Source organism: Pundamilia nyererei, unplaced genomic scaffold (assembly GCF_000239375.1).
Source record: "Pundamilia nyererei isolate P.nyererei 1_Seehausen unplaced genomic scaffold, PunNye1.0 scaffold00086, whole genome shotgun sequence".
Taxonomy (NCBI): Eukaryota; Metazoa; Chordata; class Actinopteri; order Cichliformes; family Cichlidae; genus Pundamilia; species Pundamilia nyererei.
The window spans coordinates 813,971-841,287 of NW_005187487.1; the positions used below are offsets into that span (position 1 = coordinate 813,971).

A 27,317-nucleotide genomic window follows, 5' to 3' on the forward strand; every position below is an offset into this window, starting at 1 on the left:
AAAGTTTTTAAACAGACATTATTAACACATTTACATGTATATACATATTAGCCCCCGAGCTAAATCGATTCTAAAGATTAAGGATCCCGGTATGTACTTCATACTTTTCTTGCTCACTACCGACTTTGTGGATTTAAATACATTATCTCCCCCTGCTGGTAATGCAACTTCTGCAGGTGTGTCCATTTCACATTTTGGAGAGGCAAAGCGAGAAATGACCAAGGTGGTCCAGCGTCTCTATTACATGTTTTGCTTTGAAACTGGGTTGCTTACTTTGAACCACGAATCATGCAAAGCTATTTTAGTAAAGGAGCAGAATAGGTTCCCTTTAAAGTTTTAATCAGATCTCAACCATTAAGAGTCATCCACATCCAAAGTGATGGGTATGATGCGGGATTTACACTCGACATGTAATGCAGTTTAACAGATTAAAATACAAGGTGTGAGTAGAAGGTCTGTCCATAAAATATATTAAAAAAACCACACCTGACATTTGGCCCATCTGCCCTTCAAAGTTTGAATTTTGGCTTTTCTTGGATCTCTCGCTGGAAGTCCCGTTACTAGCTTTGGGAGACCTCGAAACGTTTGTGTCAAAATGAGTTGTTGAGGAGAGCTCGGTGTTCAGGTACAGACAATTTTCAGCTGAAAACTGAACGCATCAGGTCAGGAGCGAGTTGGACTTTTTAAGGCAGAGATATTCACTGTGAACTGCGAATAGTTCACACGGCCGCTGGAGACTTGTGGCGGTGTTTGCAATGGGCCTAAATTTCATTTATTTTCTCTAAATTTTGCTATTTTTAGTATAGCACATTTAGTACATTTCACAATTTCTTCTGGAAATTTTTCCATTTTTGGGACATTAGGAGCTGAAATAATGCATAAAATTAAATTTTAATCCTAATAATCACCTTTCTGTGAGTATTTGGGATGTCAAGGTAACACCTCCTAGGTGAGGTGCGCCAGGCATGTCCTATCGGGACAGCTTAACTCCAATTAAGCTGGAGGAAGTGGCTGGAGAGAGGGAGGTCTGGGTTTCTCTGCTTAGGCTGTTCCCGCCACAACCCGGCCCTGGATAAGAAGAACGACAGATGGCGCTACAACCAGCTGCTTTGAATACGGCGAGTATGTTTTTTTTTGTCTAGCAGCAGGTGTAAATAATTATTTTAGGGATTTAGCATGTGCACCTCCAACCAGTTTCTGTACAAATGGATAAACACTTTCCAGGTGGACTGGGACCATCTTTTTGCTGTAGATCTGTATCAGATGTGGTAAAAATATACCTCATAACGAGAAGAAACAGTTGCAGAAACTTCTGGATAAATCTGAAAGCGAGTGGCATCAATCACCAGTCACGCCAGCACAAGCTTTGCTCAGCATCCGCCCTTGTCGTCACACCCGGCGCTCTGTGACTTCATCATCTTCCTCAAAATTAAGTTGTAGGGTCACTGAGGGACAGAACGGGGCTTCCAGGGAATGATCTGGAAAAAGCAGCCCCTTTAACTGAGGGGCAGCAGTGCACAAACACACAACAGTATCTGCTCAAAATGCTGTTATCAATCATGTGACGTGTTGCCAGAAAGGCAACCTTCTGCGTCGGGTTCACTATTCTCCACAAAAAGGGTTGAAGCAAAAAAAGGTGACACTAATAAGACAACTCAGATGGGCGTCACCTTTCACCAGTCTGTATCTGAAATAAAAAGCACATCTGACGTCCCGGGCACTGAAAGCTGTGTGAGAGATTCCTGCCTAATAACATCAGATGTTTGTAAACTCGTTGTGCGTTTCTGTGACCGCTGCTGAGGTAACAAACCCGAAGCGTCCGTTCATCGCGTCTCTGTTCGCTCCGTTTCCCTGTCAGCCTCCGTCCGATGTGACCGATGAGCACAGTTTTAATTCAGGGAACAGGTCCCAGAGGGGACTCTGAGCGGGACGAGCGCCGCTTGGCATCACTGTAAGCCGCCACATTCAGCAGGCGCAGACGAGGACGCGAGAACCACTGCTTCCTCTTCCTGCTGAACCTCTCTGACAGCCAAGATGCGAGTGAGCATGCTCTGTAGAGTGGCAGCATCCAATGGCTGAGAAGTGTACCAGTGGGGACTGTTGAGGTTAAAATGGAAATGATAAAAAACATTATTTTCACTTTACAGTGTCAACATAAAGTTTTTTCTGTTTGCTGATCTTTGTGAAATTTTATGGACAGAAAATTTCACATTTTTTCACCTCAAAAAAATTATGGGAAATGACAAGGAAATTCTGTCTCGTTAGCTTGTGTTGATCACACAGCATTGAAATGCTTGCTGAAGTGTTACTTTTGTAGAAAATACAGAAACAAAAATAACAAGACACCCATAACCAATTCAAGAAGCAACGCCTACACGTATGGTTTCACAGCTAAGCTCGGGGTAATAACGACGCTCTGACCTGTGTGTGTGGACGTTCTGTTCGGGCTGCAGGTAAAACATGTTGGTCTTTTTCTTCACAGACTCCGGGCTGTGGTGCACAAAGAAAGTAATGCGCTCAGTTTTCATTCCTGCAGCAGTGATTGCAATTTTGTCTGTGTGTGAGTCTCACCATCTGGAGAGGTAGAACTCATAGAGCCGGACAGGACAGTGCAGAGGGTTGGTGACGTTCTCCATCATCTCCAGGTCCCCCTCGTTCTCCGTCTGCCTTTTTCTGAGTCGTTCTGGACATAACGGGAAACAAAAACCCAGCTGATCTCTACTTCTGTGCATACTTTAGTTAAAGTCATTCACATGATTTCAGTCAACGACGCCCACCTGTCTCTTCAGAGCTCGGCGCACTGGCACTGCTTCTCTGGAATTGGAGGTAGTAGACTTTGCCGGCTCGGCTGCAGGGTTTAGAGTGGCGGGTGAAGTTGGAAAAAGACAGGCGCTGGTGCTTCTCCACGGTGTTGAAGTGGAAGTATTTGGTGCAGAAGAAGAGCAACGTGTTGAGCAACACTATGGGTGAATAGGCGCCCAGCTGCTTACACTCCCACAGGTAGGACTCCTCGACACGGGAGGAAACAACGCCACCTGGAGGAAGAGAGATGTCTGGATCTTTTTGTTTGCTGGTTGGTGCTTAAAGCATGATAAACATACTAATATGTATCAAGATAATACCCTAGAGTGAATTAATTCTTATTTTTGCTACAATGCTATGTCTATTAAAGAAAATAGATGAGGAATAATTGAATAAAATCTATTTTATTCATCGTACCACTAGGTAGTAGTTTTGGTTTCCAGAGTTGAAGCATGCCAGAGATCTCGGAGGCAAACTGATTGTACAGCTGGTCGGTGAAGATGTTCTCTATGCGACCCATCATAAACAGATGCTGTCCAAACAGAGAGGGTGGGGGACAGAGAGGGTTGTTTTAGGAGAAAAATAAAGAAACATGATGGAAACCAGTTGTGCAGTTTTTTGTGGGCACCTGTTGTATCCCCAGACAGAGGTAGAAGATGCTGTCCGGGCTGTAGGGTGCTCCGTTGGGCCGTCGCACTTCTTTGATGAAGCAAGACAGACCGAAGCTCAGCTCAGCGGAGTTGCAGTCAAGGACGTCTTCTTTCACTTGAACTGGATCGGCTGTTACGGGGAGAATGAAGGTAAAGCGCAGGCAGTGCAGATTAAACAGAAAATTAATCAAGAACCAGGAAAAAAACTCACATTTTTGTGGCTGCTTGTTGCGTTGCTGGACCCAGCTTCTCCAGGCTTTAACCCCATACAGGTGGTTCAGTTTACAGGTGGCAGAAAGTGCCATGGTTGTGCCACGCTCCAGAGAACCAGTCCTCCTCCGACCCTGGATAGTTGATGGGAAAAAAGCTTTTCATGGCCAAATTAGGTGCATTTTAAACATCATAACAACATAACATGGAAGTACAGGGAAGCATTCTTTGTTTTGAGTCCTGGTTTTTGGATCAGTAGGAGTTTTCAGCAACATAATCAGACAGGGTATGGGGAAATAAACCCCGCCCACATCCTAATGGGTTCTCTGCCCAGTGCCTCCACATTTAAAACAATTCCCTAAGCACCCTTGACTGGCAATAGTGGAAATAGAAGCATGGAAGATTTGTTATGCTCTTACAGTATAATTCAAAACATAAATGATTAAACATAGCTTAGGTGATTTTTCGTTGTCTTTTAAAATATACAAGTAATAAAATAAGCTGGCAAATTCCAAAGTCCATCATAGGGGGAAAAAAGAGACTCGTGATCAATTATGTCGTACCCGTTTCCGGCCGGACGAGCCCTCTCTGGGTCTCTTCACTCCTCGCTGTGGAGCACATGACTTCTGATGCAGCGACTCTGCAAAAACAAACATTTCCAATTATCCTGCTTCTGTTGTTAGTGGATGATTTTCATCTTTCTTCTGTATTAATTCTATTCTTTTATTAATATCTATTAATCATCCACAATATCTAGTGGCTTAATGTTCACCTAACAAGCACAGGATTCCTGGTTTGAGTCTGGAAGGAGAAGCAGCTTAAAAAACATAAGAAAAAACCCTCCAAAATCAAACTTATGGAGCTATCATACTGAGAATTTCTGTTTTTATATTTTATCTTGTCTGTCTGGATTTCTTCTTGAACTTAGCATATACTGCTAAAGCAAATCTGAATCAAGTATATGTTATGCTTTCTTCAGCTGACTATCAGTGATGTCACATCTCACTAGAAGGGAAGTCATTTTCCAAGTCCATCATCGGGGAGGTTGGTGGTTGATCGTCGGCACAGCTGGCAGGAGGGTCGGTTGTCATTTGGCTCGTCTCTGGCTCTGGATCAGCTGCCTCTGGATTCTTCTCTGAAGTCTGAGTAAGTGGTAGGTCAGCTCGGTCTTCTTCTTCCCTCAGAGTTTCCCCGTGATGAGGGATTGTGGGAGCGACCACTTCAGACTTCATGTCTCCACTCTCAGCGGTGTTCTGGTCTAGAGCAGTCACATACAAACCCAGAGGATCATGAAAACACTGCTGTAAGTGTTACATCTATTAAACCCAGGATCAGAACGCTCACCTGCACCGGACTCATCTCTCTGCTTTTCTTCCTCCACCAAAGAAGCCTCTGACTGGACAGCTGCATCTTTCGTGTCCTTGTTCAGTGGTGGAACCATCATGGGTACTGGAACCTTAAAGAAAAAAATGGAAAGAAGTGTTTGATTTACTGAAACGATTATTTAAACCTTATAGATTGTGAATATAAAGTAAGAGGACCTACAGGCATGGGCATAGGCAGTGGAACAGGTGTGTGCTGGGAATACATGTTCATAGGCACTGGAATGAAGACCGGCACTGGGACTGGAACCATTAACACCTTCACGTTCTCCTCTCCTGCTGCCAGAGGAGGATGAAAGGGAGATAAAGAAAGAGTTAATCTTGTTTTTATGTGAAGAAAATGATTTGAAGAAGAGGAAAATTAAAGGTGAGACACAGGGGTGGGTCACTGTGACATCACAGGTCAATTAAACAAACTTTATAAGAGACCAAAAAGTGACAGTTTGGGGTTAGCCAAGAGGAATAAAAGTGGACCCCTTAATACTTCCCAGCTCCACGTTATTCCTGCACTCTACTCGAGTAGTTTTCCCATGATTCAGGGTTTGTAATAATCATTTTTAATCTTAGTCGGGGCCTCATCTTAACCAGCTGTTTGTGCTCCTGTCTGATGAAATTGATAAAAAAAGCTACCATTAATTTTTACTGTTTCCCCATACGATACTCATTGCACAACTAATAAAAATTAATCCTCTGAGATTACTGAGCTTACAGTCACAGTCAGACTCTAAGGAGCAGCTGTTATTAATTCACTCCAGAAAGGGATCAGAAGTAGGTGTATGTGTACAAAAAGGTGGCATTTATTAATAAAAACATGTGAATGAAATAAAAGGTAATCCTGCTGGTGCCAACATTACTAGCTGCTCTGGACCTAACCAAACTGTCTTTGCTACTAGCTGATCATTAGGATTATAGGTGACCCACAGAAACAAACAGCAAAAACCACCCAACTGACGGAGTCGGCTACAAAAATAACAGAGAAAATCTGGGATGTGGACACAGGGAAAAGCGGAAAGAGAGATTCCTTTCACAGTCTTATGGTAAAAGGTAAAATGCTACCAATGTGACACCAAAAGATCTGCTGTTTGCAGAGTCTTCTGATTTATTGGAACAGCAGTTTTTTGATTTTTGAACAAACATGTGGCCAGCAGATGTCGCCACTGAGATGTGACTAACTTTTCTGATGGAGTGTCAGGTCACTCCATCAGAAAAATATGATTTCTCATCACTGCTCCTGCATTTTTGAACCATCAGGGATGGCAAATAAAGCCAGCTGCCTCATGTCAGGACTCAGACTGAAAAAAATCCCAGATAGCAATAAACCTTCACATAATCACAATAAATGTAAGACTTTAAAACCTTTCTTAATATCACTTCAATGATTAAATTGATTTTGAAATAAACATCAAATGTTGATGTCAGTTCAAAATGATCATTCTTTTGGTTTCATTTCAGAAAAATGTCCAAATGTTTTTATTTTTATTAAGAAAATAAGACCATCGTGAAGTCCCACCGCTTATTAAAAAAACCTCTGGCGAGCATGGTTTGCTTCACTGACACTTATCATTATTTTGGCATCCTCACATATATGCAGACTGTACTTTTTAGATGTTTAAGATGCATATTTTATCAAGACACTGTTACTGTTGATTGTTTTATACCTGAAAAACAGCCGAGAGGACCCAAATGTGCCGAAAGGACGAAAACAAGAGACCTGTAAGTCACCTGCAGCCACCTCATTAGGTGGAGAGGAGTGTAGGTATTTCACCTGAGTCAAATATCAGATGCTTTGTGGCATTTGGGCCACAAAACACCTCCTGTAACACATGTCGATCCCAGCAGAAGGCTCTTAAAACTATTAACAGCCTTAACTGAGCCACAATGTTAAGAGTCTGAGCTCCATCCTGATCATTTTGTCAGGATTTGTTGGCAAGAGGCCGAGGTGAGGGTCAAATATGTCTGTTATCTTAAATTTGTACATGTCAATAAAAAAAAAAAAAAAAAAAGTAAACCATCACAACTGGGCTTTTTTTTCTCGCAAATATAATTTATTTGCAGTCCTTGCTTTCAACCAAAACTTTCAAAAAACAGAGAAAATGAGGAGGAAATGAAACATGCAGATGCACATACAGCAAAGTGGAATAAATATTAAAAATAAAACAGTGTACAATGGGTCATTAAATAAAGTTCAGTAATGTTACACACAGCTGGAATCAGTTCGACTTCAACTCAAGTCAGAATTGAAACCAAACTTGGTTCGCGAGACTGCATCAGTAGTGACGTAATTTTCATGAATCACACATTCATATCAAACAAAGTGTAACAGGATATAAAGTTAGACTGACATCAAATAAACGAATGAATGAGGTTTGCCAGACTCGAGACCGGTCAGACATTGAAGTGAGCGCAAGTTTTACCCTCAAAGATGAACGCCTACCTGAGGTTTCAGTTGGGGATTTACTAACCTTCAACTGCTCACATACTCCAGCTGGATTTTAATAGATTTCCTCACCTGTAAAAGGGGGATCTGTTGTTTTTATAATTCAAGTATTTAATGCCAATGCTTTAAAGCAGATGGTTGTAGATTTTTACTCCGGAACTCTACCAAAGTAGCTTTGCATGATTCACAGTTGAAAATAATCCCCATTTATCTTTTACTTGGCCTGGCTGCAGCCCCTCGCTCTAGCATCCCTCAGAATGTAGCCGCTTTAGCCCCTCCCCCTCCCCTGTGATCTTAACAACAGGTGGGTGGGGTCTGTACAGAGCTGAGAGTTACAAAAAAAAAAAAAAAAAAAAAAAGCCTGAAACTTAATGTTTCTTAAGAGCAGTCTGAAGCCGGATGTTTTACTTGCAAATAAACTGAAGTCACGGGCTGTTTTAATTGTGAGCATCCACAGTTGTTACAGTATATATAGAAAAGGGTCCTCTTTAATGCAGTCACCATCCTACACAATAAAACCACATGCCTCCAAATGGGGTATCATCTTCATGAGAAGCTTATTGAGAAGCTAGAAGACTTTTAAAAAAATGACCTTTCAGCTTATAAAGAAGAAAAAAAACTCTCACATCACAGGAAATGGAGGAATAGTAGTATGGATGAGGGGCCATCATGAATAATAATTAAAAAAAAAGAAATTAAATTTAATAACAGGTTTTAATCATTTGACACAATTCTTCTTCTTTCTTTTTCTTTTTTTTTTAAACAAGTAAGGTCAGTGATTTGTCTTTTGTGGATCTCTTGCAAATACCCACCATACAAACTAAATACTCATACCAGAAAGAAAATACTCAGCCATGTGATTAGGTCATAAATATTGCTGTCTTTACTTCATATAAAAATACACAGAAAGCCCCTTTAAGTGCATCGTTTCTTTGTAGTGCCAGATTACAAGTATGAATTCACAAAAGTACTGAAATGAGGTTTTTTTGCCTTTGTTCTTAAGGCTCTGGAGGTAATCATAAACAACAAAACAATATATATATATATGAAGTAGTGTGGAAACATCAGTTAAACCCTGTAGTTTTCAATCTGTGTCCGAGCTCGGGGGGGAAAGGGGAGGAGGCGGAGGAAGAGGAGGAGAGCGTCTCACGTTGGCAGATCAGGAGGCTGTGGAGAGAAAAACTCGGGTGACACACTCGACCCTCTCAAGAAGTCAGCTGGAAAATGCAAATTCATTTCAACAAATCACGCAAGCACAACATTAACAGGTTTAAAAAACAAACAAACAAACAAACAAAAAGGGTTGTAAGTTGTTGTAAGACTCACAAACATTCACACATGCTGAATGCACAAGCTTTATTCTTTACATGTTATAAAGCAGAAGGGAATTTGTGTATGCTCGGAAAACTCACCTTCAGTTTCCAGTTCGGGAATCACTTTGTAGATCAGTCGGGTGTGATAGAGCTCAAAACAGGGCACGGGGCAGAGGCTGGGCTCTCCTGAACACGTCTTACAGTAATACGACGTCTGCCTGCCCGACAGCTCGCTCCTGCTCTCACAATCTGTCTTTTCAAGCTGCTCCTCCTCTTCTTCTTCTTCTTCTTTTTTCTCCATCTCCTCATCCTCTGCCCTCTTCTGCTTCTTCTCCGCTCCCTCTTCTTCCTCCACCCTCTTCCTCTTGTGCTGTCTGCAAACCTTGCAGTCTGAGTAAGTCTCTCTCTTGCCCAGGAAATGGCGCCCGGTTAGACGCGCTGGCAAGCCATCACACAGTTGCGTTTCTTCCTGACATTTTGGGCACGGTTGCGGTGGCGTGGAAGCTTGAGCTGACGGTTGGTCAGACTGCGAGGAGCTATCTAGCAGAGCTGGTGCAATTGTTAAAAACAGCTAATTGTGAGCAAAGACTGAAGAACAAAAAAATATCAAAAAAGAAACACCAGCTGTGGACTGCGGGAACGCTGCTGCTGAGCATAGGATTCATTTTTATTTTAGGTGCATGGTGTTTAGATGGAGCAGTGACTGATACACATAAAATGCCAACTCTTAGTGAATGATGGCACAAATGGTAGCAAGTCTATCAGAATATTAACCCACTGAGCTAAACTTTATATAAATCTAAATAAATTAAAAACAAAGAGGAAACTATAATAGTTTTAGTCTGTCTGATGATGCTTCAGGGAAAGTGTTTGTTGAGACTTGTCTCAACGTCTACAACACTTTCAGTTTAGTGTTTTTATTATAATGTCCGTGCCGCCTCTCATACACTGAAGGACTGAAACAATAAAAACTAAACCCAAACTAAATATTTACAACAATAAAATCTATAAGAAAATCAGCCAACCTACAGTGGCCCTGAGAGGTCGAACAGGAACTTAAGAAAACACCAGCAAACAAAAATGTTGCAAAACAACACAATACACAGAAAAAAATAGAAAAAAAAATTCACATTGGGTTTTTCTATTTCCATTTTTATTGTGTTTTATGTGATTTTGTGCCATTTGCTGGTGTTTTCTTAACTTGCAGTGTATTTGACGCCTCAAAGCCACTGTACGGATCCACTATCGAAAACTTGCAGAAATGAAATAAAACTGAAAGCACAAAGTCAAAAACATAAAGAGTAAAAACTAATTAGAAAAAACCCTGTTGCACTCACAGTAACAGCATTAAAAGAACATGATTATTTTTAATATTGTGAATAACTTTTATATTATTTATCTTGATTCCCTTTTTTAAGTTTCACTAGGAAAAACAATTTTATTGAGTCATACTGGTTTCTCTTTTTTGTTAACATTTCATCTTACAAAGTTGAGAAAATTAAGCTGAGACCCTGATGTTGACTTATATAAAATATTCGTTTTATGTGAGGCAGACGTTTAATACATAAAATATTGATTCTCTGTCTGTTGTTGGCTGACAGGAGGAATAATGCTGATAAATTTAACACTGGTAATGCTAATGGAACAGTTTTCCAGTAAGAAGTAAGGACACTGGGATTCATAAATATTTAAATATATGGAAAAACATCTTTTAAATTATCTAATCATTGCTGTTGATACAAACATGCAAAGCTGTGACTTGTAAAACACCCAAAATAAACAAAGACAATGTAGTAGGTTTGTGTAAAAATCAACATATGTCCATTTAAAAACTTCCAGAAATTATAATTTTTTTTAAAGGTGCATTACCGGTACATGTTTGTTAGTGCACTGTGTATTCACCAGGTGTTTGTTGCTGTGCTGTACTGAGTTTTACTGTCAGGAAGTTACTGAAAGTGGTGCAGCTCAGCTCCCAAATCTCACTAATCAACAGGCAAAACATGTTGAGGTCATTCCTGCAATTACCTCCTGATTCAGTGGAAGGCAGCTGGCACATGCTCTCTTGATCCATGGTGAAGGGCCTGCAGAGAACGGACTTGTTCTTCATCTGACGCCGACGGGATGAAGGCACACGCATGGCATCAGTCTGGGTACTGGCCTGCATATTAAGTATCAAACAGTAACAATAAATGAGGCGGATCTGACTCATAATCATAAATTTGTCACAGTGGACAGTTTCTCCAACAGGAATCATTTGAATGTCAAAAAGGGTGCCATTTTTTTAGCAGTCTGTGCTGTTTGACATCAGAGATGTAAATCTTGAGGCCACCTTAATGTGAAACTGCTCTCTGCAAGTCCAAAGATCAGGTTTCAGCCTTTCTGAACTACAGCTCTATTAAGAATAACAATGGATACTGGGGCACCAGTTTAGCTCACAGGTTGAGCAGATGACCCTCTGCGTGTCTTCCCCACTCTCTCCCCCCTCTTCACTCACTGCATCATTAAGAATAGGAATGGATACTGGAGTCACTCGGACTGCATACTGACACTTAGTTGTACAGTGTGAATACATATCGTTTGATCTCTGTGGACTCTCTTTACACAGCATGCTTGAAATATGATTACAAATTTTGGGTGAAGTATCTAAGATGCACCATTTGGAGAAAATCTTCAGGTAGTTTCAACAAAACAGTTTTTTTTTTAAATTGATTCTTTTTTAGATCTTTGAGGTCAATGAAAAATGCAAGTGACAGATGATGTCGCCGTGGCTACAGCCATTTTTCATACAGAGTCTGCTGAGGTTAATTGCGATCTTTGCAACATGCTCGGGAAGTTGACACTTGAGTACAGAATGCCACAGAGTAAAGAAAATAAATGAAAATGGACCCAGTAATATACTGTGGAGATTAGGAAATTATTTTACTGTTACTATTCATAACCATTATCATTACTATTGCATTAATTGTCATTTCATCAAAGCATTTATTGAAGCTGTTGAAGTTACATTAAAGTCTGTATTTCAGGTGTTAGCATAATCACATAATAATCTTTCATTGCAGGTGCAACTGCAATCATTTTATGCATTATACACATTGCATTTTTGTGCTTATTAAAGAGTTGAAGCTCGGTCAGTTAATTGATGGTCAGAAGCTTCGGGCGGCGTGATGTCCGGCCGATCTATTGAGTAAAGTGGCTTAGAGCTATGAAAAGAACATGCTTACAATGCATATACACCACATATAATCTAGAAACAGAATAGAGGCCTGTGTGTATTTAGCAACCTGCTGCGTTGGAGTTTGCCTGGTAACAGATGACAATTGATCCTCTCTAATAATGTCAGGCAAAATCATCTAACCTGAGAGAACAAATACACACAGAAACAGTACATACGTGGTCGAGATTCTTGCCGTCTACATTGGAGGTCGGTAGAGCTCCTATAACAAACAAACAGACAAACAACAAAACCCCAATAATATGGTTATAATTAATAATATGATAATATGATCTGACATCACAAACACAAACCTAAATGACTTTAAATATTATCAGTTGCTTTAGCGGTAGCTATCTTTATTAAATAGCTGTACTGTGCTTATTACAGAGAAAACATTTACATAAGAGAGCTTCTCACTTATTGCAAATACTCACTCTAGAAAGGATAAAATGTTTAAAAACCAAATCTAAAGACACTAAATACACAAAAAATATTAGAATATTAGGACACTGGTTTTATGGATGTGTGCATGTACTAACCAGTCAGAGTGGTATCTGCTGACACGCTGGGCTGTGTGGCGGAGCCGTTGGCCAATGAAACAACGTCAGCTATGACTGGATTCATCTTTGAGGAGTGGTGGGGTTGGGTTGGAGCTGGAGCTGGAAGTAGAGAGTGAATGCAATCCCTTCACCCAGATGCTTCAGTGTTTACCACGCAGCCCTTACTTGGTTTGTTTTGATTTAAACACCATTTGAGAAGTAGCTCTGTAGCTTTCTAAATTTTTGCAGATTTGAAATAATTACTGCGCGTTTTCATGTGCAGCTTTACAGTTTTGAACATTGTTTACCATATGGTGTCTGTGGCGCCGTCCCGTTACTGCTGCTGTGTTGGCTCGTCTCAAAGTGAAGGTGGCAGTACTGCTGTAGGCAGGGCAGGTTGCAGAAGTTACGCACCGAACCCAAACACTGCAGCTTCTCCGTCATGTAGCCCTGCTTCCTGCAACTGTCACACCGACCCATCTGCACCAAGACATAGGAAGACACGACCACATTCAACACGCTGCAAGAGGCATCGTGTGGTTCGGTGTATAGTGCAGTGGGGCAGCCGTATTCTCACCCCGTAGTAGAGTACAGTGTACTGGGACATGCAGTGGGGTCTGCAGAACTCCTCCAGCTTGCCTCCGTAGTGACTGTGCAGCATCTTCTGTGCAATGCCAGAGCAGTAGGTGCAGGGACGCCAGACATGCTCCTTGCTACGAGAAGTCAGGTCATGCTTGAAGAGCAGCTTACAGTCTGGAAAACACAGCAGGAGGGGTATTACCTCAGCACTACTGCAAACACAATTAAGCAATCAAATCTGGAAATTAAAACAGAGAGAAAAGCTAGAGAGAAAATTCAGATAGTTCCTAAGAGATAAGAATTATCTTGTACTTTCAAAATTACAAAAAAAATCCAAGTAGATTGTGAGTTAGAGTTTGAGGGTCAAAAATAATAACCGAGATGACCTCTGATGAGAAGGATTTGCAAAGGATCACAGCAATAGAGCGGCACATGGCTGAATTATGTTTAGTAACCAACATGACGAAACTTGACTAGCATCAACAGTGTAGAACAGGATGAAGGCCATCTTTGAGCATTACTCACTTTCACTGCAGAAGACCAGGTCCTGCTGGTTGTAGACGATGGTGTCAAAGATCACCTTATCCTGCTTACACCACTCGCACACAGCAAGGATATTTTTCTGGGTTTTATACTGCTCACAGCACATCTTATTGCAGAACACAGAAATTCGACCCTGCAGGCAAAAACAACAACTAGTATATTCCTTTTTTATGGTGCGGCACTGGTCATGCAGAAAAATATGAGTGAGTTTACTTACCTGGTGGCTGAATAATAGCGGCTTGGTGTTGAACTGTTTGCTGCACTGGTGACAGGTCAGTTTGGAGGTGTCACCTAGCCGGCCCTCTGCCAGTTTCATTGGCTGACCGGCCTGCGTTTGTCCTGGCACAGAAGGGGAGGAGGAGATGGCCGGATGGGGAGGCACTAGTGGGGGCACTGAGGTATGACTGGGATGATTACCTGGATAGGGAACTGAGGATGGGTAATCCTGAGGGACGGGAGGGACTGAGCTGGCTCCGGCAGAAGGCCCCGGTTTGGGGGCATCTCTGACGGAGGGGTCCCTGAGAGAAGAGGCTCCATTGGTCAGGTCTGGCTGGGATATGTGGCCAGATTTCTATGAGACATTAAGGGAAAAGAAAAAAAAATTACAAGACGGCTTAGACCATCAATGTGTGCCATCTTTAAATTTATTAATGCCACTGTTGCTTTACCCTAAAGATAGTCACACAGGTGTAGGAGCAGAAGTTACGTATAGTGCCATCCACCATGGCAAGGTGATACTGAGGAACGGCGGTCACTTTACACAGGGAACATGGGAATGGAGTACCTGCAAAAAAATAAAACAGTCATTAAAAACAAAAACTTGAGATTCTTCCTCCAATGGAGCCAGGAGGCTAACTAATAATTTTCTATTCTGCATGCCTGGTATCTTAATTTGTAATAAATATACTGCTGTAAACCCTGTGCTTGTGACATGACCCTGACACATGTGGACGCGTGTGTGTCATACCAGTGAGATTATGCTGAGGTGGTCGACTCTGTTCCACGCAGACCACAGAACAGTAAAGCTGAACTTTTCCCTTCTGGTCTCGTTCCATGATGGTTGTGGACACGACCACTGTCTTGTGACAGTACGCGCACTCTGTTGTCTTTCTACAGGTCTGTGGAGGAAACGATACGAGGGTGCCGAGCATGATTTTTCTGACATAATGAATAATGAGAACAGATGCATGCATATATGCACACAGAAGCAGCAGCTGTGCTTGCGAGGAGAGTCTGTGCTGCTCCCATTTTGCTCAAAGAGACTGACTATAAAACATTTTGTTATGAAAAACACTTTTTTAAAACTAAGAAGTTGGATCGATTATTGTAACTCCTGTAGAAAAAACTTCACACTGCCCAGGATAGATCCCCCTTTATATGATATGACAGGGCAAACCACTGAACCACCCAAGTACGCCAAAACATCAATTCAAGTCTAGCATTCGTAAAGCATACATCTTCAAAATTCAGCAGGTTCTGATAATTTGGACACATATGAGGGGGCACAGCTGCCCCTGAGCAATAAGGTGGCAAAAAAACAAAAACAGGTTTTGTTATAAATAAACAACATGTTTCTAAAAAGCAAAATGTATAGAACTGTATCTTATTCTTATCTTATTCCAGTGTTTTTTTTCTAATTTTTCTATTTGACATTGCACTGTCCACTTTCTGCTGTAACAAAAACAAATTTCCCACGTGTGGGACTAATAAAGGTTATCTTATTTTATCTCATCTCAACTGATACAAGGATATTTATACCTGTTTGTAGGTGCTAATGCAGGTGGGACCACAGAAGTTGAGCTGAGACTTCTCGATCGTGAGCGTCTGACAGGAACCTGATTTGGTGTTACAGTAAAGACCGCAGCCTTCGCAGCAGTTCATAGCTAACTGACGTATCTTGCGCCAGGTTACAAAGCAAGCGTCGCTGCAGAGTCTGTGTAGGCGGCCTTGATGGGTGACCTCGTGCTCAATTGGCTGTAGAGATGATCACAATCAAAACGTGGAGAAGCAATAAATACAACCAAAATGAAGAGACGCTGACCTAAAATTGGATCTTTATGTTACACACGTGAAGTCTTTTACCTTGTTGGAGACTTTACAGACACTACAGAAGGGTCTGTCAGTTTGGAGCTCTGCCGGTTTCTCTGGCGGCTTCTCTGGCTTTCTCTCCACTTGTTTATCAGCCCATTTGTCAGGAACCTTGTCAGTCTGTTTCTTCTTGTGTCTAAAGACGGACAAACAGAACTGGCCGCAAAAGTGCATGAAGGTGCGGTCGTCTGCTGGGATTGTGATCATGTCCCTGGGCTGAACAATCTCCCTGCAAAGAGTAAAACAAGAACTAAAAACAACACATACTCAAAATATCACCCATGCGTGTACACTGTCATAGGGCCTGAGTAGTCCTGCCATTGTGGATTGCTAACAGAAAGTTTAAGCTGTTTTGAAGGTCAGTGCATGAGCTGGACAAAGCATACAAAATATACAAACAAATTGCATAAAATATAACAGCATTCATATGTAACCCTCAAAAACTACTGCTTATAACGCTGCAGAAAAATGAGGATTCAAAATTCTGACATGTGGATCCCTGTGCTGGTTTAAATGGAATAAATCAAATCTTTTGATTCACAGGTAGCACGGGAAGCCCTTTTTTTGCCGGCTTGCTGTCCAAATCAGAACAAGGACTATCACTGCCACCTAAAATCATAGATTGAGTTTTAAGTTTGTCCGATAGCTGAATGACATCAAATGAAACTGGAGTAGCAGACCCACAATGACCAATGAGACTGGACGGCGCAACAACTGAAATTTTAAAATAAAAGTGAGGGGAAAACCAGCTGCTCCAAAGCAATGTGAAAATAGAGGCAAAGGGAGAAAGTTATGCTATGCACTAAAGGGTCTCACATTTCAGCGATATTTAAAAAATTTAAAAGTAGATCATGTAAAATTTAGCATTTGTAGCAAATGTAGCATTTCGTTAAGACTCTCAAGTGACCATCCGTATACGGTTTTCATAGCACCACAAGGCAGCGAGTTCATATCGATGTCCAGTGGAAACAAGTGTGTACCTGTTGCACTGGAAACAGCATCGGTTTTTAGTGGGCAGAGGAAGATGGCCCGTCAGACATACAGTGGAGCAGAAGAGCTGCGTCGATCCTTTTCTCTGGAAAGCCGTTTGACCTTTCAGCAGAACCTGAAAATGTAAAGTCACAACATTGTACATATTCTCAGCAAATAACAGCATTAATAAGTTAAATACAGAGTTACGTGAAGCTTTTCAAATTGTAGTTTTCCTTTAACAATGTGCATTTTTGCATTAATACCTTAGAGCAACCGCTGCAGCGAACGCTACCAGGAACTGGGGGTTGTGGTGGGCGCGGCGGTATTGGTGTCAGAGCTGGTATTGAAGTTGGGACTGGAATTGGAGGTCTGACGGGGAGGGAAGCCATGGCTTGTATGACAGCTCCTCTACCAGGGATAAAAATGGCAGTCGGAGTCGGGGCTGGAACCGCTGCTGGCACTGAGGTGGACAAGAGGTTAACAAAGCTATCAGGCAGATTTATTAACCCTTAGATAATTCGCAGATTTTTCCTTTCTGCCACTAATCCGTGGTTTATCATTAGGTCCAATTTCAGGCCAATTTTCACACCAAGATCTTCTTTGGTTCACTGAAACTCTATGGTGCATTATTACCAGGACTAATAATAATAATAATAATAATAATAACACAATTTGAATTCTTGTTATTACAGTTAAAATCAAATAAACTACAACATAGTGTATAAGACATCACCACTAATGTTAAAACAAATGCACTCACTGGTAGGAGAGGTGAAGGTGTTGCCTCCACCTACGGAGAAGACGGAGCTGATCCTCAGCTCCTCCTGCAACAATAAAACAATAAGAAATCAGACTGCACATTTCTGTCTGTCTTTCACACTGCTATAAATCACATCAAAAAGGTCAAAAGATCATTTATTTAAAAAGACCCTCAGAATCAGCCATTTTTGGTACAATAACTTCAGTATATTTAATGAAGGCAGGTAAAATTTGATCTTCATGCTGTGACTATATAAGAGGATGGCATATTGCTCCTATGCTCCAAAATGCTGAAAAACATGACTTAAATTTAAAAGCACACAAATTTTGAACCCACATCACTGCACTTCAAAGGCCTGCAACTGTGAAAATATTAACATGGTGTGAAAATAAAATTTGACATGTTATTGTGCAAAAGCAATCGGCTGATTCTGAGGGGACTGGGTGGGATATTTTTAAACTTGATGACCGAAATAATGAGTCTAAATTGTTTCATAACAATGCATAGTCTGTTAGCAGCTTCAATCCAAATACAGTGAGGTAATCTTTAACTTCTCTCTATACCAACCTCCTGGTGTTCGAGCTCCTCTTTGATCTGCCTGATGGAGCTCTGAGGCAATAACGCAGCATCGTAGCCTTCATCAATAGGCTCCTCTTTTATATTCACACTCGGAGAAATCGGGGGATTGCTGTCCTCCACCGGAGCTGCCTCTGACGTCTGAAATAATAGAAAGAGTCCATAACTACCCAAGCTGAAAAGGCAGTTAACTGACAGTGTTTTCCAACCCTCACCTCTCCCTGCTGACTGTCTTCTGTCTCCTCTGTTTGGTTCAGAACGCCTGCATCTAAACATGGATAGGGGAAAAAAGCAAAACAAAAAACGACATGTATTATTGTTTTCGTTATTTTTTTAGTAAACACTTTAAATAAGTTGGAACAAATATGATCTGCAGAGGAAATAGATGACAATCAAGATCCTTTCCAGATGGTATTACATCCCTTTCTGCTTTTGTAATCAGTCCCAACACCACTGTCTGACAAGCAGCCTGACGGAGCCTCCACTGTGTTTCACAGATGGCTGTAGACACTCTGCTGTACCTGTCTGATGATTTGAGCTAAAAACTTCAAATCTGGATTCATGACAGGTTCTTGTTTAACTTGTCTTCTTTCAGAATGGCTTGTTGACCGGCAGTACTTCCACTGAGAGCTTCTGTCAGTGCATTACCCGATACCAACAGATGCTAAATTCTAAGATTTTCTGAGGAAAAAAAAACAAAAAAAAAAAAACAAAAAGGGAAAAAAAACAAAAACAAATTAAACAATAAAATCCATGCTAAGATTTTCATTAAACCCCTGGAACTTCACAAAAATAACAAATTCTGATTCATGTGGTATTAATATTGATATTACATTAAATCGATATGTTGTTGGTCACACACAGGAACTGACTGCCACTTATTCTAATTGTAGCATGGACATGCACTTGTTAAATTAATGTTTTAGCACTTTTTTACTCTCTATAAGGTTACATTTAATTCAACTGAATTATGGCACCAAATCACAACGAGTCAGCTCCCCGGGCGCTTTATATTGTAAGGTAAAGACACAATAACACAAAGAAACAAACTCTTTTTAACAGGAAGAAAAGTCTGGCAGAACCAGGCTCAGGGAGGGGCAGCCATCTGTTGCAACGGAGTGGGTTTGATTGGAAGAAGGAATTCAGTATTCATATTTTTCATATGTACGTATTTGCACTGTGTGTACTTCACAGGGTTTTTGTTTTTAAATCTGTGACACCTTTTGAAACCATTTTCACTTTTCTTTCAGGACATGTGCAGGTTACAACTTCTAATGGCTCAGTGGATCTTAAATGATGATCCAAGCAGATGGTAAACATATTTATTTTAGTCCTTTACCTCACTGCACAGATATTTCCCAAATTCTAAATCATTTAGTAGAATTAGAAAATAAAGTGAGTCTGAGCTAACCTCATTCCTGTCTTCACATTTCTGAGGTACATCTGCAGAGCAGCTCGCCGGGATTCAAATCATTTGTCTCTTGGACTAAAAGAAGTAGGCTTCAAGGAGAACATCCTGCACTTATAAGGCTTCTCTTCATTCTGTCCTCTTTAAAGAAATAGCTGGCGTTTCACTCCTGTTAGCTGCAGACCTGCAGGCTTAACAGACTTTTCTGTGCTGGTAACAGGTAACCTCTGTTGCTTTCACCACTTTTCGGCCTCAAAAGTCCCCAAATCACTCGAAGTTAGTGAAGGTTATGAAAGTTGGCTGCTTCTACACTTGAGAAGCCCCATCCATGTGCTGTTAAAACAGTCAGTCTGCAAGTAAAATGTTTTGATTTCAAATAGTCAATCTATTAAATTTCAAATGCTGCCATTCATTCTTGTTTAATTGTCAAGTTTTGTGACGTAATCAGACAGTGCTGCCAGATTGTGAGCTTTTCCCTCCCCTTGTTATTAGAAATGTGTGTGACATGACATGAGCCTACAAATCACTGTATTTTTATTTATGTCCTTTGCTTCGACTAATATTTATATTCTTCTAAAAAGTATTTATTTAGGACTACCTTTTTAAATTTGTAATGCAAATACTACAACCTCACTTTAATGTTACTATTTTGCTTGTTTTTTTTTTTAGGTTCCTCGTTTTTACTAAGCATACTGTTTATGTGATATTTTAAATTACTGAATATTTGTTTGCTTTTCTTACTTTTTCTTCTAATCATCTGCTTATAATTGCTTCACAGATGAAAGACATCTAAACTGACCTGCATATGCAGTAATAACATATTGTTATTGTACCTTACACTATAAAGTGCCGTGAGGCGACGATTGTTGTTATCTGGCGTTCCACAGATAAAGCGGAATTAAATTGACACCATTGTGACTTCATGAGGGTTTTTACTTTTATTAAGCTCCACCCTCGACTCAAAGACTGTTTTATGAGCTGAATGGTAGGCTCTGTGACTAACTGTATAAAAACAGTGGAGTAGAAATTAAAAAAAAAAAAAAAAGCAAACAGATGAGTCACTAACTATCGTGTCCTTCAAAAATAAGCAGCGTTACCTCTGCTGTTGTCTTGTGACGAGTGGAAGGTGTTGGCGGAACCGGTGCTCCCTGCCCTCTCTTCTTGCTCCTCCTCCTCTTCCTCCTCCTCAGCCTCCCCTACTTTTGGCTCAGAACCAAAGGTATTGCTCGGAGCTTCGCTGTTCTCCTGCTGCCTACCTTTCCTGCCGGCCTTATCCACGTCTACATCCTCCAGGGTGCCCATGGGCAGGGCAAAGTGCCAGTCTTCATCATCTTCCTCCTGCCCAAATGAAGGAAGGCCATCCAGCGCATCATCAAAGGCCGCTGCCCCGCTTCCTCCTCGTCCACCTCCCCCTTCGCTGGTCCCCATTTTAAAAGAATCCTGTGGGTCAGAGGTGGGCGAGGCAATGCGAGGAGGTGATGACTCGCCCGCCCCTTTGTCTATCTTTTCTTCTTTCCTGCTGCTGTTGCTATCCTCCTCCTCCTCTTCCTCTTCCTCCTCCTCCTCCTCCATTGGTTGTTGTTCCTCTTGTCCTGAGGTTTGGTCCACTCCCTTCGTCTCATCCTGTCCACCACTCTTGGAAGATGCATTGGAGTCCCTGGAGGAGTCGGCGAAGTCCCCCAACCCCATCACCTCGTCAAACACCCTGGACATGTGCTCCTCATGCTGCAGAGGAGAGAGATCATTATTATTTCTCATTTCACATCCATATACAACACAACTTTTGACAGATAAGGGCCAAATATGTTCAGTGGAAACATAAAATACATCCTGGATACAACCCCAAATTGGATAATTAGTTAAGAAACTTGATACACACAATCAAAGATATAATTAAGGCATCAAGTGCCATTTTAGTTTAACATACACCAGTTTTCTGACTAAAAACACATATTCTAGAGATAACCAAACACGTAGCATGACTGGCTGCTGGTGTCTTAGTCGAGTTAATGCATTTTTCTGTTATTTCTGCCAATCTTGAATAAAGCACAAAGATGTTTTTATAATTCATTAATCTAAAAACATCTAGCAGGGAGTCAGTCCCCAGAGACTCCCATGGTAAGAAAATAAACTCTTGATTATGACTTTAAAAAAGTATGAATTTCTGTACAATAGACAATAAAACATCCAAGCAAATAACAATCATTTTAAAGAAAAATACAAAAAAATCAACGAAAACCTGCCTAAGATGATAACACAGACACATAGGTCAAAATTAAGACCCAAAAAGCATATGGACACCCAGTGGGACCCTCAGAAAACCTGGCCATGAAATCGAAAGTTATCAGACCCGTGGAGCTGTAGCCCAAATCTGATAATTTTACCTTGTAACTGGGACGAAATGTAAAGCTTGATTTTCAGACTTCGCTGGTTTTGTTGGTAAAGACCATAAGACACTTTACAGCACCCACTGAGCCAGCAACTTCTTGACAGCAGTATCTTACATTCACCACAACCAGTGGCCTTTGTGCGCACACACAGGAGCTTCTGTTGTAGTTTGACTATGCCTCAAAGAGCTACCTATTGTACATCGTCAAGGCAGCATGTCCCATTTTTAACCGAGTGTTATGGGTTTGTGGGGAAAAAAAACAAAACAGCCTTCCCTGCAAGACGAGTTTAAGGACACGTGCCGTTTTATTTCAATTACATATTATCAAAACTATTTTTCGTAAAAATTTACATTTCAACTTTTTAACTAGAATCAAGAGTAAATCATTATATTCTGGAATGAGGATTATGTTGAGCACACCCTCTGCTGGGCTCCAGGCTGAATTGTGGCACATTTCTGTAAATAAAATAACAGGAACTGAAATGGCTCCCCTACACTGGCAGAGATGTTTTATCTAATCACTCTTAAAAATGCAACCTTCTCATCACTCTCTCTCTGTGAGCAGAGATGTGACTCTCTGAGGGTTTTCTTGATGTTACTCACAGTTATGGACCTTGTCCTGGTCTTTCTGGGTCTGCCCGAGCGTCTTCTGTTCTCAATAATGAGGCCATCATTTTTGAACTTTCTGATAATATATTGAATTGTGGAGGACGGGACATTGATTTGTTTGCTAATATGACAAACAGAGTTTCCCAGTGTGTGCAAATAAACAATGCTTATTCGTTTCTCTGCGCACACCTCACTCATTTTTACCATAATTTTCTTTTTGTTAAATGGGAGTTGCTGACCAGTTTCATGGTAGTTTATAATGGATGAACAAGGCCAATTAGCACAGGGTATAAACACCTGGCTCTTGCAGAACAACCACGGGTGAAGATGATCACACTGATGATGGACCACACAAACAAAACTTGTTCAAATACTTTTTCCAAACTGAGGTCATGTTTCTTTTGTTCCTAAAAGAGGAGGAAATGTCTTAACCTTACTTTAAAGGTATTATTTAAAAGCAGTCTTAAATATTCTAAAAAATAAGCCTTAACAGCAGCTTTTTGAAAAAACATTTAACTACAGTAGGGGAGTTTACATCCACTCATCATGGGTGTGACTATCATGATAATTTGGGGGATATTAATGATTTCTTATTTTTGACAGGGTTGAATAATTGTACAGCATACATCTTTAATGACTTGAATGAACAAGAACACAGAGTGCACAGTTTTGAATGAATTTTTGATTTTTTTTCTTAGATACACATCTACTGGAATGTGTTTAAACGTCTCTTGGCAAGCTGCAGTTCTAGTAGATGCTTTAGGTAGTCATCCACAAGCTTTTTTATCTGACCTCTCTTCTTAGCAGAATTGGTAGAGTTAATTTAAATGTGCTGATTTGCTGGCACAAAACCTGCTTTTTAAGTGTAGTCCACAAATTTCCAATAGGATTGAGCTCAGGGCTTTGGGAAGGCCATTCCAAAGTTTAATATTAGCCAGTTTTATCAATTCTAAAACCAGTTTTGATGTTTAGGATTGTTGTCCTGTTGGAGTTTGAGCTGTCTAGTGGTTGAGTTGAGGTGAAGTTGAAGACTTTGGAGATAGTTCTCCTCCTTCATCCACTGTTTATGTAATGTAGAAGTAACTATATAATTAATTGCCCAACAATGGTCATTATATACTGTATTTTGCAGACAGTTACAGGACTCTCTCCCAGACCACAGACGCATACTACAAGTCTAAGCTTTATAAAAAATAAAAAAACAACAACAACAACAACAACAACAAAGTGGTGTTTTCAAAATTGGAGTTAAAGTTATTTTTACTTACTTTTTACTTCCAATAGTGTTAACATACTACACAGGTCATGAACAAGATCTTTTTAAATTTTCATTGTAAGTGGGTTAAAGCACTTAAAAGTAGTCTAACATAAATGTAAATGCTGTAATTTAATTATTTTAATAAACCATGTAACTTGGTTAGCTTAGATGCTGGCGTGACCACAGTGCACACGTCTACTGTTGCTCACAGTGGTCCAAGGGACCGCTCAGGGAGTTTGTGTGTTCGCTCAGACACGTGAAAAATTAGAGGGAACATCGCACCGGAGTATATTCTCGAGCATCTCACACTTCTGATAATCATTTGTCTGCTTAATGTTTATTCAGCTGTGTAAAAACTATAACTTTAATCTGAGCCAATTTACCGATTTACTCAGGAGCAAATAAAATACTGAGAAAGCCAAACAATAACATTAAGTGACATATATCATGTTTAACCTGAGTAGCAATAGACAGCGGTTGGTTTGAAAACGATTTGCCGGGAGTCCGGTGTTCTCACGGCTCTAGTGAGCCTTGAACCCCGGCTAGCCATCAAGCTGGTGGGTAACAGATGTCTCCGAAAATGTCGGGGGGCTTTTGAAAATATGTGGTGTCTTGATAAACTGAGCAGATATTTCAGGTTTACACAGCTACATTCTCGCCTGAAAATATGTTAAAAGTTTATTTTGTGACCCAGAAAGAATAATAAGAGTAATATTAAAACTAACTAGCTGCCGCTATTGTTGGAAACTGAGCAGGGCTGCGCTATGAATTCTGGGACACTGCTTCTTCTTCTTCGGGGTTTAATGGCAGCTGGCATCTTTGTGCTTTTTATTTGTTTTTGTTTCTAATGTCTCTGTAAAGCACTTTGAATCACCTTGTTGTTGAATTGTGCTATACAAATAAACTTGCCTTGCCTTGTACATGCAGTGCTGCCATCTTCTGTTTTAGTCCATTATTACACTTAAATCCTACTACTTATTCCTGCGTCTTTTTGGATCTTACAAAGCTTCAAACGACGTGTCGACTATTATATTAGTCGTCGACGATTTTGGTAGTCGATGTAATCGACACACAGTTGTAGTCAATCATGTATACCAATGAGAAGTTAACAAACATTGGCCATGTCAAGATAAGAACCTTCATTTATAGAACCTTCAACACCACTCACTTAAAAGATGGAAGTGAGTATATGTATAAATTTGACCCTGAATGGATTAGAAAAAAAATCCAAAACACATTAAGCTTGTGCACCCAATTCTTGGTTTTTAAAGTCATTAAAGATGTGTGCTGTACAGTCATTACATGCTGGAAAAAGAACAGTTCAAAGAAATACTTAAAAATCCCCAAAATATCATGAAATTTATGCCCATGATGAGTCTATGAAAACTTGTGACCACAATTGTATATGCGGAGTTTACAGGTTGTAGGGCTAACTTAAGTCAGCTAACTTGGGCTACATCCACGTTGGAAGCCATTTGCTCTGTGTTTGTAGTTTTGAAGCCTACGCCTGGTTGCTTGTGGACCTCCCCCTAGAGTTTGACTGATTAGGCATCCATCAAATGTAACAACCAGGTCACTCTTCAAACAGGAGTATGCTATAACTCTGGTACCTGTATATAAATGTAATAATATTTCCCTGCTTCTAATCTTTTAATTATACAAATATCATTAAGACTAATGTGAGTTAAACGTTAGCTTTCACGTTTTAGTGCCTTTTTAAAGGCTCCAGGCCTCATGTCTAATTATTAGTTGTATGAAAGAAGGGGGGGTCCCACCAAACTCCATTTAAAATTCAGCCATATTCTGAACTCACTCATACTTTCGAGTTCAGACACACCCCAAAAAATAAGGTTGGTGATGGCTACACTCCTCACGCAAAAAACGGCTTTAATGTAGCCACAGATAATTTCAATACACCCCCCACTTCTCATTATTCTCAGCAGTCCTGGCCGATGCTACGTGGACACTGCTGCAACCCAAAAGTTGGTCTGCGGCTGGCTTAATAACAAGCTCCCGAGGTGCACATCAAAGGCTCGTGGACACAATGTTCTCAACATGTTCGTTTGCTGCTCCGCAAATTCTCGGCATGCATCAGCACTGAATAGCAAAGCAGCAAGCTAGCCGCTAACACTAGCCTGAATGTGCGAATCTCGACCGGCCCACAACAACTAAACAACACAGTGTGTAGCTGGATCAGCTAATCCGTTTAGCGTCCAATTGAGTGCCGCTATAACTACAGCCTGGTTGTGAATGCCTTACCTTTAATCGTTTAAGTCTATATTCCTCCGAGTCCGCCATGTTCTAATTATGCTGCAGACGCCGCGCTTCGCACCCAGCCGCCTACCTCCTCTCGGGGTTATGGGTCATGTATGTATGCAGAGGATGCTGCAGTTCACCGAGGAAACGAGCGGACCGACAACAGACGCAGAGGAGTTCACTTCGTAGGGAAAAAACTTGTATATTAGGCTACTTTTAAAGTGAATCCAAAGACTACTACAGAAGAAACAAAAGTACTTTCATAGAAGAGATGTGGGTTAAGATTACCTTAATGACTAGATAAGCGTTCCCTTCTTTTTACTCATGAAACTGTAAGCATCATAAATGTCAAGTAGCGCTGCGCAGCCTTTTCTTATAAGCACGTCTTGAACTTTAGTTTTTAATACTCAAACTCACACATCAAACACTTGCTTTTTAAAAAAGCAGTCTCCATGGCCAATTTTTGTATTGCTGCTATTTTGTGGTGATTACGGTAAACCCAATTTGTAAGTGACTATGAAATGCTGCATTTCTTACTGAAGATAAATGACAAGCGTTTGTTTCATCATTCCTACGCATCCTCCATATTCCTTTCCCCCAGTTTGGTAACACAGTGGATATTTATGTGCATGTGTCAGTATACTGTCAGGTGGGTGACAAATTAAAGAACCTGATCCTTACAGTGCAAATCAGCGCAGAGCTGTTTTGATTGATCACCTATTATTAATGGAGAATCACTCCCAGGATTACATAAACATGATGTGAATGATGTGCCACGGCCTTCAGTCTCCAGCTGTCAACCCAGTTTTACATTAATAAGAGATTTTGTTAGAAAGCCCTTTCGACCACCATCATCAAAACACCAAAATAAGGAGATATCTGTGGAGGAATGGCGTGAAATCACTCAGATAATTCTCCACAGACTTGGACAGTCAGTCCCCAAAGGAGCACCGAGGCTTATCTGGAGGTGCACACCTTACTATAACAGTTCTCTCCTTAAAGTTGCCCTCTGCAGTTAATCCTTTCAGAGGTTGCGTCTCCTGTCCGACAGGGTCGTGCTATTTAAATGTACGACCCTACCGTAAGTATTAGTGTGTTTGCGCAAAATATATATATGTAAATATATATATTTACTGCAGTAAAAATAATAACGGTCCTTCCATCTGGTAAAGAACAGCTGAGATTGTGTAGGAGTGTGATATTTTAAAGTGTGGATGTGGAGTTGTACAGTCTAATAGCCACAAGTAGAAAAGATCTCATGGGCTAGAGTGAATTGTTCGTGATGCTGAGGAGATTCTTCAGCATCCTCCGCTCAGACACCTCTACCATCTC

At 40.7% G+C, this 27,317-nt stretch overlaps 1 protein-coding gene across 2 annotated transcripts; it reads right to left on the reverse strand.

Annotated features, from left to right (window-relative positions):
• Nucleotides 1-26,255, reverse strand: LOC102207423 (zinc finger MYM-type protein 4-like). Of its 2 annotated transcripts, none has more exons than XM_013912302.1 (29): nucleotides 25,989-26,255; nucleotides 20,571-21,198; nucleotides 18,281-18,333; nucleotides 18,057-18,206; nucleotides 17,490-17,553; nucleotides 16,993-17,189; nucleotides 16,738-16,862; nucleotides 15,752-15,986; nucleotides 15,428-15,643; nucleotides 14,637-14,787; nucleotides 14,338-14,453; nucleotides 13,887-14,240; nucleotides 13,652-13,802; nucleotides 13,125-13,300; nucleotides 12,856-13,027; nucleotides 12,548-12,667; nucleotides 12,185-12,228; nucleotides 10,820-10,952; nucleotides 5,208-5,320; nucleotides 5,007-5,118; nucleotides 4,669-4,920; nucleotides 4,226-4,302; nucleotides 3,664-3,796; nucleotides 3,431-3,582; nucleotides 3,220-3,334; nucleotides 2,778-3,035; nucleotides 2,572-2,683; nucleotides 2,422-2,490; nucleotides 1-2,097 (listed from the first exon to the last, which is right to left on the reverse strand). In XM_013912302.1, the coding sequence occupies exons 1-29, from the start codon at nucleotides 26,025-26,027 to the stop codon at nucleotides 1,947-1,949; spliced, it is 4,668 nt and encodes a 1,555-aa protein (XP_013767756.1). In that variant the 5' UTR covers nucleotides 26,028-26,255; the 3' UTR covers nucleotides 1-1,946. The 2 variants fall into 2 exon arrangements, with proteins under 2 accessions (XP_013767756.1, XP_013767755.1); XM_013912301.1 differs by having other exon boundaries at nucleotides 5,208-5,323.
• Between the last annotated feature and the right edge of the window lie 1,062 nt (nucleotides 26,256-27,317).

Coding starts and splice junctions, on each gene's coding strand:
- LOC102207423 (XM_013912301.1), bottom strand. CDS start 26,027: ATGGCGGACTCGGAGGAATATAGACTTAAACGATTAAAG. Junction 13,803..13,886: donor CGCTATTATTCAGCCACCAG/GTAAGTAAACTC, acceptor TTTTGCCTGCAG/GGTCGAATTTCTGTGTTCTG. Junction 13,301..13,651: donor CCTGGTCTTCTGCAGTGAAA/GTGAGTAATGCT, acceptor TGTGTTTTCCAG/ACTGTAAGCTGCTCTTCAAG.